This window comes from Callithrix jacchus, chromosome 11, assembly GCF_049354715.1.
Source record: "Callithrix jacchus isolate 240 chromosome 11, calJac240_pri, whole genome shotgun sequence".
Taxonomy (NCBI): domain Eukaryota; kingdom Metazoa; phylum Chordata; class Mammalia; order Primates; family Cebidae; genus Callithrix; species Callithrix jacchus.
This window is the reverse complement of record NC_133512.1, coordinates 26950085-26968071: the sequence shown is the minus strand read 5'-3', so window position 1 is coordinate 26968071 and position 17987 is coordinate 26950085. Positions and strand designations below refer to the sequence as shown.

The window sequence follows — 17987 nt, the reverse complement described above, 5'->3', positions numbered from 1 at the left end:
GCAGTATTTTAGGAAGATTGATTTGGCATTGGGGAATGGGCTGTTTGTAGGGAAGGTGGAGCAGAGGACATTAGTTGGAGACCAGGATATTTGTCCAGGTATGATGTGAGAAGAAGAAATTAACAGAAGCTAGAGACTAACTTGAAAAGGGGCAGCCAGAAAAAGAAGGAAAGAGGAGAAATATTTAATATCTTTTTTTCTGCAAAGTGCTTTTCATATTCACAATCTAATTTAATCAAAGAAGACTCAGGGAGTTTACACACAAGAAGCTACAGAAATGTTCTGGAAGGGGCTGGCAGGAGGGGCAGTGTTTTGGAGAGGGCTTCATTCTAGACACAGTGAGTTTTCAGAGTCAGTGGGACGTCCAACTGGAGATATTTGGTGGGCTGCAGCACAGCTGTGGAAGTCCTCATGGAAACAGGACAGGAGCTGGGAAGTGGGGTCATTGACGCTGTGGAGAGAGGAGCAGATGCCTAAGCACTGGCGAAGAGTTGAAGAGTGAACAAGGGTGAGGAGAGCCATAGTAGCTTGAGAGAGCTGGGGCACACTGCAATTGCTCTGAATATCAAATGATGCTATGCTTGAACCTATCCTGACCCAGCTCCTGGGAGTGGCTGAGTGCTAGAACCAAGAGGGCTGGATGGTAAAAGCAAGAGAACCTTACTTTCAGGAGGTTGGGTGCTCTGTCTGCTCTTTAAAATAAGAATATGCTTTTCCTTATTGTTTGGAGAACCAGAGACAGTGATGAGAGACAGAGAAAGCAGTTTCAAAGGGGGGTACAAATGCCCAAAAGATGATTGAAGTTAAAGATGGGTCAGTGCCATCAGGTGGGCTGCTGGACAAGAGCACCAGCCATACAATGTATCATTGGAGATGGCATCAACAGGGGCAACCTGGGCATGGGAAATATGACTGAGAAAAAGCACAGGTATGGGAGATGAAAGCAGCTTCCTTCATTCCTTCAAAACACGGACAGCGAGAGGCCTCAGGTCATGCATTTTGCAGGGGACAGAGAGACTGGACTTAAGGACAAAACTTACTTAGCATCCACAAGCGAGGGATGCCTAAGAGACATTCATAACACAAGAGTATGTGGTCAAAGGAGAAAGAGGTAATAGAAACAAAAAGAGAATGCTTGGGAAAAGTATAAGGTACCAGACAGGAGAAGGAGGAATTGGGTAGACAATAGAGTTCAAGGCATGGCTAGGGGCCTAACTAACATCTATTTTCTCATTAATACTTACTGACAAGACCTGATTTTATTTCAGGTGGCAATATACTTTGTTAAAAAGGATATATTTCCCTGCTTCTCTTAAATCTACAATTAGTAAGTAGATGTCATTTGGCGGGACTTCTATAAATATTCTCTAAAGGGATCTGATCAGATGGATGGAACACCCTTTTATCATCCTTTTTATTTTCTCCTTAATTGGAAGGAAGATGCAATGTCCTGAACTCCAGCAGCCCTCTTCCACCAAGAGGTGAATGAGAATGGAAGCCCCACACTAGAGATAGTGGAGTAGAAAGGTAGAAGGAGCCTAGGCCTCTGGTGCCCCTGGCACAACCATATCAGTCCTCGACTACCTCTCATGACTTCTGTATATGAGAAAGCAATACATCTTTATTTTTTCAAGGCCACTTATTGATATAGATATGGATATAGATACATATCCTGATAGATATAAGTTATAGATCACATATATACACACGCACACATAAAACCTAATCCTAGTAAAGGAAAAAGAACAAAATTGTGTGAAGGCAAATATAAGATTGACATAATTCAGCTCAAAAGAAGAGAGGTCTAATATATCTGAAATACAAGAATGATTAAAAAGGTTCAGAAGAGACAAAGATTTTTCACTCTGGAAGGTGAGAGAATCATGAGGAGAGAAAAAGAGCAAGGATTTCAACCCAAACCTTTCAGACCCCAAATCTTCCATGCTCTTTATACTATACAATTTTCCCTTTTACTGGAGTACTATCTTAAAAAGATTTTGCAGTGCATGGCATCTGTGATGTTGGTGTTTGAATGAACAAGTCATATGATTTCTCAGGATTGCAATCAACAGAGAACAGGAAGAGCCCTGCTGGGAAAGAAGACTGACAGCCAGGGTGGTATGTAAAGGGCAGGTCCCATGCCAGGGGTCATCAGAGGCATGTGAAGGAGGACTAAGTCACAAGGATGGCCAACACCCGGTCACACACAACACACTATCCCCCATGGCATGCATCACCGAAGAAGGGAGCATCCATTGCATTTCTGCATCCAAGCTATTGAAGAAATTTCATATTCTCAGGGATCTGTGCCTGAAAACCTGGCTCTTTTGTTTGTGTTCCTTATGGACAAAGCTCTGAGATCAGAAGCTCCTGGAGGTTTGCTTCTTCCTCACCCAGCCAGCTGCTTTTCTTCCTGGCTCTCCCACATTGCCAGAGTGGGGCGGGAGGATACATCTCCTGTTGCAGTCTCTCATTCAAATATGAATTTGTGACCCCGGAAAGACTGTGCTGGTTTCAAAAGCTGTCTGAACCAAGGTTCTGAGCAGGCTCGAGGCTGTTCTCAGTCGGACAGCGGGTCACCTTGGAGCAAGGATCAGGAGAGAAAGATGGGGGCGAGGGGTGGGGGAGGGCACACTTAATCTGCGAGTGATTCAACAGGGTCGCTTAAAAAATAAACAAAAAAGGCTAGATTCTTCTATTCCCAGATGCTGCTTCACTTTCTTGCTGTTTGCTCGAACAGGGTGAGCAGTGACCGGACTCTTAGTGTCTGAGGGCCCTTAAAAGAGGCCCTGCAGTCCTGGACACAGTGCCAGCGAAAGCAGGTTTTGTGCGCATATGGAGGAAGCAAGCGCGAGTCACTCCGGTGCCCGAGACAGGCAGAGGGGACAGACGGCTCTCTACTTTGGGCAAACTTCTCTCTACCTGGGGAGGGCACAGCTCCTCCTCTGTCTCTGGCTTCATCACCCCCCCCGCCCCCACCCTGTGGGGTTCGAATGAACAGGTGCTAATAACACCCGCTAAGAAGGGCGCGTTCAGCATCCGCGTCAGCAGCTGCTCTGCACCTTTGCCCTTTGGGGGCGGCTGCCAAGCGCACCAAAGGCCCAGGGGCGTAAAGCTGGGGGCGCAGAGGAAGAGGGAGACGCTGTCTTCTGGAGAATGGGGCGCGGGCCTCGCAGTGTCAGCTCAGAAAGTCCCGCCAGCCGCGGGAGGGGCAGGGCAGGGTCAGCTTGTGGCTGCACTTGGGCAAGCGGGAGCTGGAGCTGCCGCCGCCTGCGCCGCGTCCCTGCTGTGGCACAAGGGGCGGGTGAAGGGGCGACCTCCTTTCTGACTATCTGAGCTAATGCAGGGCAGAGCCTCCAGGCCCACCCGCTGCCGTGCGCTCGCCGCTCCCCACCCCGCGCGGCCCCTTTCCCCTGCAGGCCAGGTCAGCGTGGGCGCCGCGGCCCGGGTTCACAGGGCGCAGGCCCCCGGCCCCCAGGGCGCCCACTGCGGGTGGGACGTGGGCAGTGCAGCCTGAGCCCGGGTGGCCACCGAGGGGACGCGACGCCACCGCCTGCAGCCTCTCCCCGCGCCGCCCGCCAGGACCCGTCGGGCCTTCGCCGGCTCGGGCGGTGCCCACCGGGCCCCAGAAGGGCAGCGTTGGCCAGGCCCGCCCCAGACCTGTCCCGTCCCGCTACCACTGCACCCACTTTCTGCTGCCCTCATCGGTCCTTGCAGCTGTCCCCGCTCCTCTCCCTGAGGCAAAACTGTACCACAGGGCATCCTGGCGAGGTCATGGCCACCCGGCCCATGATTCTAGAAGAGACTCAATCCTGTTTAAGAGGTTTAGATCCCCAGGTGCTATTAACGTAAGTTTTTGGTGGCGTTTTATAAGGAAATTGTTAATCACACAGAATTTAGCCTCTGATCGGCCAGACATTTAAACCGCGCAGAGTAAAACCTTCCGTTTTTAACATCCACTCTGGTGTTTGCTGGAAATTTGCCACCGATTTTAGGCTTGAGTTGAAGGTTACCAGGATTTATCATTGTTTCCCCAGGATGTTTAACCCTCATGGGCTCCTCTTCTTTCATTTAAGACACTTGAAAAAAAAATTCTTATAAGCGCTTTGGCCATTTTGTTTAAGAAATTTGTTTTAGCTCCTACGGTTTTGTAATCCAGAAATATTTCTGAAATGAGGAATGGGGAGTATTGGAGACAGAAAACAGCTGTGTACCGGGAAATAATAAGTAGCATGCAAAAATATCACAGCTAATAGATGTCCTTTACAAGTGGAAAGATCTATGTTTAATTGCCTTAAAAATGTGGGGTGGAAAAGCACAATTATACTTCGTGATAACAAACCTGTACAGTTAATTTCTGAATAATACAAAACAAGCGCTGAATTTTTTTCTTGATGATTGAAATAATTGTCCCCAAATTATGACATCGGCCACCCAAATATCATGTTGCCCCATCTGCAAATACTTGAAGAGGAATAGCTACCAATTGAATGCATTTAGATTCATTCTTAATAAAAAGAAAATTGCATAGCTTTTTATATTGTTGCAAATGCATCTCCCAATATCATTGTCAGCTTAGTGATATTCTCAATAACTTAAAATTTCCATTTTTAAAAAGATACATAATATATAATTCCTAGTAATTATAAACACGTCATTTTACTCATCTGATTTTAATAACATGCATTTTATAATTACTGTACAACCAAAATAGACATTGAATGATGCTGTGTGCATGTCTTTATTCAACAGTATATTCTTAGACATCTTGTTCAAATTAAATAAATTTAAAAGAAAAGAAAAAGGAAAAAAATCCTTCCAGTAGAAACAGAATCACAGTGCTTTACAGACAAAAGGAAAGGAAAAGAAGTTCTCATACGAAAAGAGATTTATTATTACATAGAAAATTCTCACAATAGTTGAAACACACTTCAGAAACTAGTAAACACCTTAGATAGAGTTGTGCCAATTACTCAGCCCACAAGCATCTGCTTTGTCTTAATTAGACGGGGGAGGTGAATGACCACTGTTTATTTTCATTTTCCTCATTAATTATGAAAAACTGCATTTAATTCATCTTGCATGGTGAGAGATTGGCTGCGCAGATGTAAGTCGTAAGGGAAGTGGCTGTCGGTGGGCAACCTGAACATGGCACCCTGCCCAAGGGGACCCCTGGGTGGCACTGCACAGTAATGCATGCCGTAATTGTAATTTTTGCCATAGTCCAAGGTTTCTTCTTGCTTCAGGGAAAATATCCCATTATAGTTAATTGGGGGAGGACTTAAGGGACCTTCAAACTGAGGACTGGCACACTCAGGGGAAGTACTTTCATAGAAGGATTCATACGCACTGCAATAATTGTAGGGTTTCATGGACTTGGAATTATCAAGAGTCCCATGCCCTGGGGGAGTGGTGAGCTCAGGGCTGTGGTAGGGTGGGTAGAAGGTAGAGTAGGGTGACCTTGTGTGGTGCGCAGCCTCCCCACCCTGACCCATCAGGAAACTCCTGGCATTGAGCTGCAAGCAGCCTGCCACCAAGTTTGTAGTTGGCTGGGAAAGACCTTTGCATAAGTTTTGGACAAATGTGAGCAGATCTGGTCTCTTGCCGATTCTCAGAATTTCAGAAAGTGCCCAGATGTAGTTTTTGGCCAGTCGTAAAGTCTCTATTTTGGACAGTTTCTGGGTTTTAGAATAACAGGGGACCACTTTCCTTAAGTTGTCCAGAGCGTCGTTGAGGCCATGCATCCTGTTCCTCTCGCGCGCATTCGCTTCCTGTCTCCTGAACTTGACCCTTTCCAATCGGAGCTTGGTTGTCTTTTTTTTCCTAAGACCCCTCCTTCTAGGCAACCCATTTTCATCTTCCTCTTCCCTGTCTTCCTCCTCCTCTTCTTTCTCAGTTTCTTCTCCAGGGGCCCTTTTGATGCTCTTTCCTCGAAGGACAATCTGTTTGGAAAAGCTTTCTGGTTTCTTAATTTGCTTCTGGTCCTCGCATTCTCTAGAAAACTTTCTGCACATCTGGGATTCTGGCATTACAACAGACTCATCAAATGGTAGTGTTAACATGGTTCTCTAATCTTAAATTACCTGAAAAAATGCCAGCACAATATTTAAAGAGTTTTCATTTTTAAAGTTTACACACTTTAAACATATTTAATTATTTAATCATAAGACTACAAAAACACATGAAAAAGATTGATTCTGGGACTAATTTTTTAACATTAAATATAATTTTGAGTTTGCACAGATTAGTAATTATGAAGACACTGATATATCCAATAGGATTAATTTATATAAGCAAATTATCAAAATAAAATAAAACATGAAGCATAAAATTATTGTAATATCACCACCATCTCCATATTTTCTTTGCCTTTAAACTGGATTTTAATATCCCCAAAGAAGATTGTGGAATTCAAGCAAATGCAAAACATGATATTGCAATGCAAAATTTCATTAATTCTAATTCTCCTGAGCACAAAATGAGAAGATAAACCAGTTTTTAAAATGGAAAGTACTGTCTCTCCATTAGCTGATAAATTTGTCTTCTTTTTTTGTTTCTTTTAAAAACAACAACAACAACAACAACCTTAACTTTATTTGCTGTATCACACAACTGTAAATTTAGATAAGTGAGTGTGGGAATATACAAATTTAAAGAAAAGATTATAATCAGAGTCAATTTTAAAACTGATTTTTTTTCTGATCAGTAAAGAATTATGTAAAAGAGCACCATTTTCCCAGACTTCAAAAAGAAAAGGGGATTAGGCTAATTTGGAATAAACTCTATAAATAAATTTTAAAAATAAAAATCACTAACAATTTCTTTTAATCAAAAAAATTATTGAGACTGCTTTTATTTACAATTAATGTTTTTCCAAATATATTTGTCTGTTTACTGCTGTCCAAATCATCCTGGACAAAAACCAGTCTCGTAGTGTTTTTGTTCTACGAGCATAGAAGTCTCCCTCTAGCTAATATCTGACAGGAACGGTCCAAGGATTCTGACTGCAATTGTGCACGTGTGTTCAGAATCCCAAATGAAAGGGGAAAATAATTTGTGTTTCAAATGCATTTTGGTTTTTGTTTGGTGAAGCAGCAAGTATTTTCATCTAAAGTCTTCAAACAAATAGGCACATTAAAGCACAGACTTTTCAATTTAACAATCTCCAGCCCCCTCAACACACACACATACACATGAACACATACACAAACTCTTAGTAATGTCCACATACTTGCAATGTTACATAATAGCAGTGAAAGTATGTGATAATTACATCATAAGAATGAAATATGATAAGAAGTTATAGATGGCAAAGAGCATATAAATACTATAAGACAGTGACACTGTATCTTTAAATACTTGCATGCAAAGCCAGCATCAATTGAAGTATATCTTTATTTATATTACCTTAGGTTTTAATTTCATTCAATAATCAGTTTTCATTTTGGGTCTTCCAAATCTTTTCAGGCTGAGTGTCGCATCGTCTCCTGGAGTCTCTAGATCTGTGTATATCTGCACTATCTCATTGATCTCTAAAAAGTGACATTGATGCCAACTGCCAGAGCTGGTACCCATGCCATCTGCTAGTGACGTCACAGGGCAGAGAGAGCCATGTGATCCTCTCTCTTGGGACCTTCATTCTGCACTGATCATCTGGCATCCCTGTAAGTGGGTACCAGCATTCATGCATCAACACAGAAGGTTAGACTGATAGGAAAAAAATCTGCACCAGCATTTCACGTACAGTAGGTGCATTTCTCCTCGAGCTGCTTCGGCTTCACTGGCAATCTGTAGAAATAGCTGTGTTAGTGTTCAGTTTCGCCCTGCCAACGGTGCAACTATTAGGTGGTCATTAATATTCCATTCATTTACAAGGTGGGCTTTTGTGTGAGCAAGAGGTTTTTGTTGTTGTTGATGATGTTGTTTTATAAAGATCACCATCCCATTTGTGCACCTGGGTACCCAGGGAGAGAAAGCCATGAAAAGGAGCTGGAAACTGGTCTTAAGATGCTTAACCAAACTAAGATTTGTGTAAGTGAACAGGGGTCAACAAAGGTCTCATTTTCTTGTTTTGTTTCACAGCATGTAAGTTGTGAGTATGTGTCTGTGTGTTCTCTTATTAACATGTAAGACTTCTGTGCTTCTAAGGGATTTGGAATAAAAGAACAGCTTCTCCATCTGGGGTCTCTGAAAGACATCCTCAAATGTTCCCCTTCCTACACTTGCTGGTATATTTCACCAACTTCTGCAGAGACACTGCAAGTCCATTGTTAAGGATTTCAAACTGCATACTCTGTCCTCTGCGGAAAGTCGCTAACTTCACTCTTTTATTGTCCCTTATCTCTTCCTAGCCTTAACTTGCTTGTTTCTTCTCATTTCGTTTCAGGCACAATAAACAAAAATGATCACTTAGGGTTTTGTCTTCCTCTCCCTGAAATTCTGCTGAGTATTTTAATCAAAGATTAGCTCTCCTGTTTTGTTTTGTTGAACTTTCAGATTTTTTTCTTTCTCTTAAAAATCTTGTCCTCACATTTCTTTTGTCTCTAGATCAACATCAATTTAAATATCTTCTTGTCCTTTTATCAGTGTCTAGTTGTTTTTCCCTATTAGGTGTATTTCAGATTTATCTTTTTTACCACTCCTCACTTTTGGTTTCTTCTTAACAAAAGCAGGGTGGAAACAGTTAAGCAAAGCTGGCAAAGCCTTATAGATAAAGCAAACTGCGGAGCCAGAGGCAAACTCCACCTTCCTCCCCTTTTCTCTTCTCTCATCCCCCTACCCGTAAAAAAGGACATTTGATTTCAGGATTGCCTATCAGTAAAATAAAAAGTGCACTTACAAAAAATAAATAAATAAAAGTTATAAAATAAATAAATAAACACAATCTTTGTTGTCTGACCACTGAGTAATCTCTTTCTATAAAGTGAGAGAGTATGCTTTTGGTATTAAAGTAATCCCTGGCAGAGCTGTAACTGTTGAATCTGTGTTAGCATTCCCCTTATAAATCCCAGTTTTGAAAGGTTTAGAATTCTGCTGCTTTAATGCACTTTGGATCCAAATTGGCACCAGGGGTCTCACAGTAAATTCAATTTTGCTCCTGTCATACCTCGCTTGTTTCCACCTTCTTCAAAAAGTTGCTCGAGTTTTCCTGGACAGTTCTAGGAAAGATGGAGAAGTTGGCAAAAAGGAGAATTAAATATGTAAAAGTAGATAATTTTTCTCTTTTAACGGCCCAGTGAAAAATGTAAATTTAAAATAAGAGCCAGGCTATAAACTCCTAAGGTAAAATAGGTAGGTGGGCGTAGCTCTTGTTTTTTTAAAAATCCAGACATATCATAGCCATTTTAAACTTCGTTGTTTAATAATATATCACTTGGTAATTGATGCATTGAGTTTATTTCATATGGTTTTTGATTCAAGAAATACACACAGTTTTTATATTAGCATAGAGAATTTCTATAGGAAGGCCAGCTACAGAATTTTGTTGGTCTTACATATGGTTTAATTTTTAAATGTAAAGGAACATAAGTATCAGAGTGATGAGCCACAAAGCAGCCAATGCTGCCTTGAATTTTGTATATTGCACCATATCCTAAACTTGCAAAGTCTCCATCAGCTGCATTGTATAAAAGGCATCACAAACATGAAAATCAAAATCCAAGGAATAGATGACATGATACGCCAGTAGAAAATTATCATGGATATACTTAATCAAAAGGGTAGATTTTATATTTTATCTTGGCATTTACAGAAAAATGGGAAACAATTTATTGATAAAAACATTTGGGGCTGGCTATTCCTGCCTTTGAACATGAAAGAAAATTTTTTGGTGCTCATGGGGTGGAGAAACAGAGTTAGTGTTCAGGTTTTCTGACTATTAATCTGTCGTTTAGATGCTTTAGTTTTTTGTTTTTTCAAAAAAAAGAGGGAAAATAAAAAGTTGTTATGTCAAGATTTAGCAAGGATTAAGTGTGTTTGTACAATAATCTTTCAAAAGAAATTTTGTTATGCATTTCGTACTATAGTTCCAGATATGCAAATGCCTGTGCTGTTAATATGCATTCGTAACATACACCATAAGGGCTGTTCTACTCTCTGCTAAGAAAGCATGTTAACACCAATACTCCAAACAGAAATACATTCTGACTTATAGATGAATATGCAGAGTATGAGAAGTGTATTATTACCATTTTTATAATGTAGTTTCTCATTTTACAACAACTACTGCATACCAAAGTTCATATCCATTACTCATTCTGGTATTCATTGTTATGGTTTTTGCTTCTGGAGCCACGCAATTTTATAGATTTTTTAAAACGTGCTCAATGTCTGTCTGTCTGTCTATCTCTTGCTTTCACCGGGCAGATGCTCATATTTCACTCGTAAAAATGAGCCACGGAAAATTTAGATATGATTTTGACTCTGTAGTAAGACAATAAAACCCAAAAGTCCCAATTAAGGATCGAATGTTGTTATTTTTGTGTCATCCTGTTGGTGCCTGTGTCTTAGCGAGTGGGAATTCTATTGACTCCCTTTTTCACAGTCCCCTGTCATTTGAGATCAGTTTGGAACATGACAGGCATTTTTCTCCGCTCTCCAAGGGTGTAAGGCAGCAGAATGCAGACCGGGACAGGATCAGGCAGCAAAAGCCCAGGACCACAGTTTTCTCCCCAGATGTGGGGTACTAACACACAGTGAGATTGAATTTGAATATTTTTCTCTATTGCCTTCCTTCCTTCCTTCCTTCCTTCCTTCCTCCCTCCCTCCCTCCCTCCCTCCCCCCTCCCTCCCTCCCTCCCTCCACCCTCCCTCCCTCCCTCCCTCCCTCCCTCCCTCCCTTCCTTCCTTCCTTCCTTACTTCCTTCCTTCCTTCTTTCCTTCCCTCTCTCCCTCCATCACTCCTTCCTTCCTTCCTTCCTTCTTTCCTTCCCTCTCTCCCTCTGTCGCTCCTTCCCTCCTTCCTTCCTTCCTTCCTTCTTTGCTTCCTTCTTCTTTTCTTCCTTTGTCTTTCTCTCTTTATTCTTTTTTGTCTTTTTTTCAGGGCATTCATGAAGCTTGTGAGCAAGCTCAGTGTTAGTCCCTAGAATCTTAACTTTGTGATCACCATTGGCTTGAAATAGTTTTATGGCTGTGGCATTGTCCCACTTTGGAAAACAGCCCTTGGAATTTATGTAAAAGCATTTAAATTATGAGGCAAAATACAAAACAACCTCATTTCCTCAAAGCCTTAGAGGGCTAAAAATATAATTTAAACATAGATGGTGGAAATATGTCGTTTATATATACACATGAGGATTACATAGACTAAACAGATAATCTGTAATACAACATTTGGATTATGTTTTAGATTTACTTCAAGGTGAAGAATACACTCAGTTATCTTATTATTATGTAATAAATTATATTTGTTGTTTATGTGGCCCATAAAACACTGCAATATTCAGTCTTCTATTATGCTTTGCACAAAACAGCACTACAGGTCTTTCCAGAATTACTCTTTATTGTTTTTCTTCCATGGAACATTTTCCTCACCAAACCACATTTAATTTTTATTTCTAATTTGTCATTAAATAAGGGGATCTGACTCTATCAGCTAAAACTTCTACCAGTATGAGAAAACTAGTATCACTGGGCAGAGTTCTTGTAATTCTAGCCATAAGTAGAGAGACAATCCTTTACCTTTTGTGATCTCACTGTTAGGAAATGTACAGTTTCTTTTAGGTTTGAAAAATATTAAGAATGATGTGTTAACCCTAATTACTTTTTATAAGAACTGAATTAGAAATTATGGTTATATTCCAATATATGTAATAATTACTTTTAAACATGGAAAACAGAAATTCAATTTGTTTCTTTTTCCTATTACATATATTCATCTTGTAAGATTAAAGTAAGACCTTTTTATAAGACTTTTATGCAAGGGATGTTTTTGCAAAAGTTTTACACAAACTGCATTTTCGAAAATCAAGTTTTATGTTAGGTGATGGTATGATGAAGTGCAGGCCCTCTTAACACAGATGATTTCTGGATGGATTTGAAGAGGTTCTTGAGCCTCCCAAGATGATGTGCAAATTTGGCATATATGCACTTTTCTAAGAAAAGGCTTTCTTTGTCAGATTGTAAAAGGATAAGAATATGGACATTTTGCTAACCTTGTTTCAAATCTTGATCCTGCTGTTTAATAGCTGTATGTCGTTCATTCCTTCATCCATTCGTTCGTTCACCAAAGGCTTATTGAATATCTATTTTGGAGTAATTTTTGACTCCTCCTTTTCTCTCACATCCCACAATCAATATGTCAGCAAATCCTCTCAGTTCGATGTTAAAATTACACCCAGACTTTGCGTGCTTTTCAGCAATCCCCCTACTCCTACTCTGGTCCAGAACACCGTCACCTTTCACCTGGCCTAGATGGCATCTGGGCTTTCACTCTTGGCCCCTTACATCCCATACATGATTCTCAACTCAGTAGCCAGAGGCATCTGGTTAGAACATGAATCAGGCTGCATTCTCCTGCACTCAGAACTTTCCAGTACTTCTCCTCTCCCTCAGAGCAGAGCCCAAGTCCTGGCAGAGGCCCAGAGGTTTCTCCTGGCTTCTGTGATTCTATCTTCTGCTTTCCCTGGACTCACTCATGTCCAGTGACATCGGATTCTGGCGATTCCTTGCACACTCAGGCACACTCCCACCTCATGGTTGTGGCACTGAACTTCCACCTGGCATTTTCTTTCTGCAAATCCCCATGGCTCATTCTCATACCCTTCAAGTCTCTGTCCACATTGCTCCTTTCAGTGAGACCTCCCCTGGCCCTTCTAATTTATACTGTAGCCCTGCACCCACCCATGCCTCTCTATCCATTTTCCTGTTTTACTTTTTTCTGTAGCACTTATCACTTTCTAACAAATACATTGCTAGTTTCCAGTGTGTATTAATCTACATTTCTAATGCCTGCCCATGAAAGCCAGTAAGTACATACTTGTTGGATAAAGAAATGTGTTCTAGGCACTGGGTTAGTGATGGCCATTCAGCAGTGTATAGAGCTGCTGTACAAGGCTGTGGGGGAGTTTACAGTCTAGCAGGAGAGACAATGAACAGGTATACACACGCATGTGGAATGTACACGTCAGAGAAAAATAGAAAGACCTATCTGATTAAAGTATCTGAAGAGCCCTTTCTGAGTCATCCTTTAAGCCAAGAGGAGCAGGTGGAGCAGCAGAGGTAGGAGCTTGTGCTGTTTCTGCTGGTCTGGGAAGATTGGGAGCAGCGCTGTGAGAGTAAGCCCTGGATCATCCAAGGGTGTCTGGGTCATGGTAAAGCATTTTAGACATATCCCCAAGGAAGACTTTGGAGAGCTTGAGGCACTTTAAGATTTGAAACATTTTCTTTGGCTCCAAGGGGAAGACTGGGAGAGGACAAAAGAAGAAACAGGGAGAGAACAGACAAGACTCAGGACACACTACTCCAACATATGGCATATTGAAGTTGGAGGAATTTGAGAAAATCTTAGAAGCAGGAAAATCTCTCAGACCTTCCTCACCTCTTCCTTGAAGCAAATGATAAGATGTAGGAAGGATTTTCTTTTCTTTTTTTTCTTCTCCCTTTCTTGCCTTTCCCTCCCTCTCTCTTTCTCTCATTCTCCCACTCCTCTCCTCTCCTCTCCTCTCCTCTCCTCTCCTCTCCTCTCCTCTCCTCTCCTCTCCTCTCTCTTTCCCTCCCTCCCTCTCCCTCCCTCCCTCCCTCCCTCCCTTCCTTCCTTCCTTCCAGACAGTGTCTCACTGTGTTGCCCAAGCTGGTCTCAAGCTCTCTGCCTCAGGCGATCCTCCTGCCTTGGCCTCCCAAGGTGCTGGGATTGCAGGTGTGAACCACCACACCTGACCCAGGAAGGATTTTCTGATCTTCCCCTGAAGCAAGCCAGAAGACGTGCATGTGAGAGGTGCTCTTCCTATACCCAGAGAAAAGGAATCCTTGTCTTTGAAGACACAGGAACATAGATTAGAATCTGAGCAAACAAGTCATGCTGTTTCCTCAGTTTATTACCATTAGATTACATTCTTTGCCCCACATATTTCTTCTCGACTCTTCATTTTTGTCAAATCCAGTGTAAAAACACTAAAGTTTAACTCTTTGTTTGGGTTGTCATTTCTTTATAATGGCTCTGATGCCATATAAAACTTATTAAATAAATGTGTACGTTTTCCTCTAGTTAATCTGTCTTTTTTCTATAGGGGCCTCATATATAAACCTAAGATGAGTAAAGAAAGAGATATTTCTCCTCCTCTACAGAAATTACAAAGGCTGTGAAAGTAGACAGAGCCAGAGGGGGATGACTGTGGCCTCAGGTTGAATGGAGACAATGGAAAAGCAGAAAAAAAGGAGGCATGGAAATATATTTTGGAGATGGAATTGACAGAATTCACTGATTGGATGGTTGTGGATTACATGTGGGAAAGTTATGAAACCTCTGGTCATGAGGATAATTATGATGATGATGAACAAAGTACTCATTCATGTGAAATGCACCAAGCATCAGGCTAAGGGCTTTATAAACATTAGCACATTTGTTCCTTGCAGTAAGGTACATGTGAGTGTCCTCATTGCAGAGGTAATGAATCTATGGCTCAGAATATTAACTAATGTACCTTGGGCTGCTCAGTTTTCAAGTGAGAGAATCATTATTTGGACTTAGGTCATTCTGAATTCAAGTTATACCTTCCAAACTACTACATGTTGCTACCTTAATAATTAATCAATCAGTGTCAATGAACCGCCTACGACTGCCCCTGGCATAAAATGGAACATTTGGGAAGAGGTAATCTTTATTATTACCTACCTGGCAATCACATACATCTAAAATCATTATAGAAGTTTGATAACATTCTCTCAACACTGTAAACACACTACTCAAGAAGGGTATTGATCACCAATCTACAGATATTCATTGAATGATTTCTTTGTGCCAAACCACTGTGTTTGATGTTGGAGAAGGAGAGTGGAGGACACAATCCTTTCATTCAAGGAATGTAGAGATCCGTTGAGGAAATAGAATTGATTAATTTGAAGCATTGAGATGCACCACTCTGGTATAGAGTATGAAATGAATGTCCGCTTTGTTTTCCTAACATCTGTTCAAAAGACAGTGCAAACCTAAGATTATGCAGTAGTTTATCAAGAACATGTTTCAGAATACTTGCCCTTAAAGAATACTTTAGTGGAAATTTCAGTTTTCAAACACTATGGCTAAATTATTAAAACTAATATTTGATCAATGTTACTATGAAGACTAATTTTTTGAATACATTGTGCTAACTTTTCTGCATATATTATATAGTTTTTACAACAGCTATATATACATAGGCAGACTGGTATAGTGGTTAACGATGGCAAATGTGCCAGATTTCCTGGTTCTTCCACTTTCTAGCTGGATGACCCTAGGCAAGGTCTCTATGCTTCAGCCAACTGGGATGCTGCTAATTGGGACTGATTATATTCTTACCTCATAGGTTGTCGAATATAAAGGGCTTATAACAATACCTACTACAGAGGAAGCATTGTGTTATTTGACAGATTCATTTAAAATTAAAAATTGAGGGAGGGTGAGAGAGTTGAGTAAAGGCATTTATGTGAAATAATTTCTCAACTCTTTGTGAAGAAAAGGCTCATGTCTGTGGCAATGTCCTGTGGTTGGTCATTCAGGTGTTCAGGGTGTAGATGGAGGATACGTATTATATTGTCAATGAAACCAATTATTCTGAAAGTATAGACTTCTGCTTGCAATTTCAGCACCTTGGACCAGGAAAAATGGCAATGTTTTAAGGACAAACAACTTCTCAGTGAAGCTTGAGCCAGGCTCCAAATCTTTCAGTGACTTGAATTTCTTTGCTGTGCATACTCCAGCTCTTTCCTACAGAAACACTGCAGTCTTTGCTCTTTGTTTCTACCTAGTTTCGAATCTCCTGTTGGCTTTGATGGAAGGAGTTCACTGCACACCAAGAAGACACACAGAAAGCTTTTTCAGTCCTGATGTTTACATGCTTGCAGACAGAAGCCGGAAAGGTGACTTTGGAAACTAAAGCTTTAGGTTGAAAGGCTGACCTTGCTAAAGCCACAGATTCAAATGGAAAAGGCAGGAGCAAATCACTACCAAGGGAATGCATTTATTTGTCCTGGGATGTGATATATGCAGATAGGTCTTATAACCCCTAGAACACATAAAAAAATTCATGGTTCACACCTTATAGGAATAAACAGCGAATGAATCCTAAGCAAAAGGAAAAGGCTCAAATCATTATTTGTCTTTTAGTGTTTTAGACTTCTGGTTGGTTTGCTATTTTGTTGGCAAATTTCATCTAATTATAATATATTTTTCATTTGTATTTTAAAATAGCAATCCTAACCCACTGTTATTATAACATATGTGATAAGTTGTTATTCCTGGGGTGGTGATAAATTTGTGGCAATCCATTCGCATCCTATGGGTTGGAATTAATCTTTCTCCTCTGATTTCCCACTACATTTTGTGCTTCTATTATTGTGCTTAGCATAATTTGCTTTGTAGTATAGCTATTTGTGACTGCATCTGTCTCCCCTACTAGACTGTGAGGACAAAAATGAAGTCGGATTTCTGTTGGTTTTATTTGGTTTTGCAGTACCTGCACCGCATAACACACTGATTTACACTTAGTAGGGACTCAGTATAATACTGATGGTAGAAGCAATTGATCAATTGCACTTACAGCAGACTTGGCTGCAGAACACCTCAGAGCAATGATGCCCATCTGTCAATAAAAGCTGTGATCTTTGCCTCGTTAACACCGTGGCTAAGCAATGAAATAATAAGTCAGTGACAAAAGGCTTTGCATCCCACATACTATAAGCTATACTGTAGATTATGTAATTCCTTCAGCAGTAAAAACATCCTTTAGAAAGCAAGAAGCTATACAGTAGCAACAATGATCCATAATTTTATACAGTCTGCATGTGAAGGTTGACCCCAGCATACTCTCTTCTGGCTTTTTCAAAGGAGCAAAGCTGTCCAGTGCTAATTATTTATTTCAAAAGCTAGAATAACTTTTTCACTGAGCAGTTTGCATCTTGGCTGCCAATACTGGTACCAAATCCAGTCTAATTTAGTGGCACATGGCTTTCGAGTCTGTTATTAGCCAGTGTCCTTTTCTGGAGGAAATACATCATTATATCATTGTTCTTTTGATTCAGAGTTCAAGCATTCCCAGGTTGGACTTCCTACTGCTTGCATGATGTGGGTTTGGCTTGTTGGTGGTGAAGCTAACTCACGTTACACCAGCTCTACTAGTTTCACTGCTGCTTTCTGTTGAAAGGTGCTGGACATTGAAGAGAACAGAGGGGCAGTTCTTCATCCCATCCTATTTGACCCTGCTGGTTCCTCAGCTGCTGAGGCAGCACATGTATTTGGTGGACTGATAAAGAATGGGAAACCCATGATATTGACAACAATTTTCTGTTCTCCAAAGCAAAAATCCTTCCAGATTAACACCTCTCTTCCAAATGATCCATGTTGAGAGGGGTCTGAAAGAGAATTAGTGAAGAAAGTGAAATACAAATCAGTAAATATGTTATGCATTTGGGATTAAAGGCCAGACAGGACACCTAAAACCAGCATTTAACTAACTAACCACAATTATCGAATGCCTGGCATGGTCAATGAACAGAAAATGATCCTTGCGCTTGAGGGTCATTTAGACACGTGCTGACCTATTGCTGAAGCAGTGGGGTATGAGCCATAGGAGCCTGCCTCTTTTATGTCTGAAATGACCGTAGACATTTTCAGTGGTGATGGCAGTAAAAACATATACTAGCCCTCTGGGAATTTTTATAAAATAAACATTCCCATCTAGGAGAATAAATTTTCTACAATTGGAAAGAACAAATTAAGTTAACGTCTGTTTGAGTGCTTGGTTTTTAATATTTCCTCAGGAGATTAGACTTATTTTTATTTTTTCCATGGAAGT

General features: G+C 40.8%; 1 protein-coding gene across 1 annotated transcript; it reads right to left on the bottom strand.

Moving 5' to 3' along the window:
- Window positions 1–4262: 4262 nt before the first annotated feature.
- NEUROD6 (neuronal differentiation 6) lies at window positions 4263–7541 on the bottom strand. Its single transcript, XM_002751428.5, has 2 exons — window positions 7408–7541; window positions 4263–6083 (listed from the first exon to the last, which is right to left on the bottom strand). Exon 2 carries the CDS (start codon window positions 6060–6062, stop codon window positions 5049–5051), a length of 1014 nt encoding a protein of 337 aa, XP_002751474.1. The 5' UTR covers window positions 6063–6083; window positions 7408–7541; the 3' UTR covers window positions 4263–5048.
- Between the last annotated feature and the right edge of the window lie 10446 nt (window positions 7542–17987).

What these genes read in the sequence shown, in the direction of transcription:
- NEUROD6 (XM_002751428.5), bottom strand. Translation starts at nt 6,062, where the DNA reads ATGTTAACACTACCATTTGATGAGTCTGTTGTAATGCCAGAATCCCAG.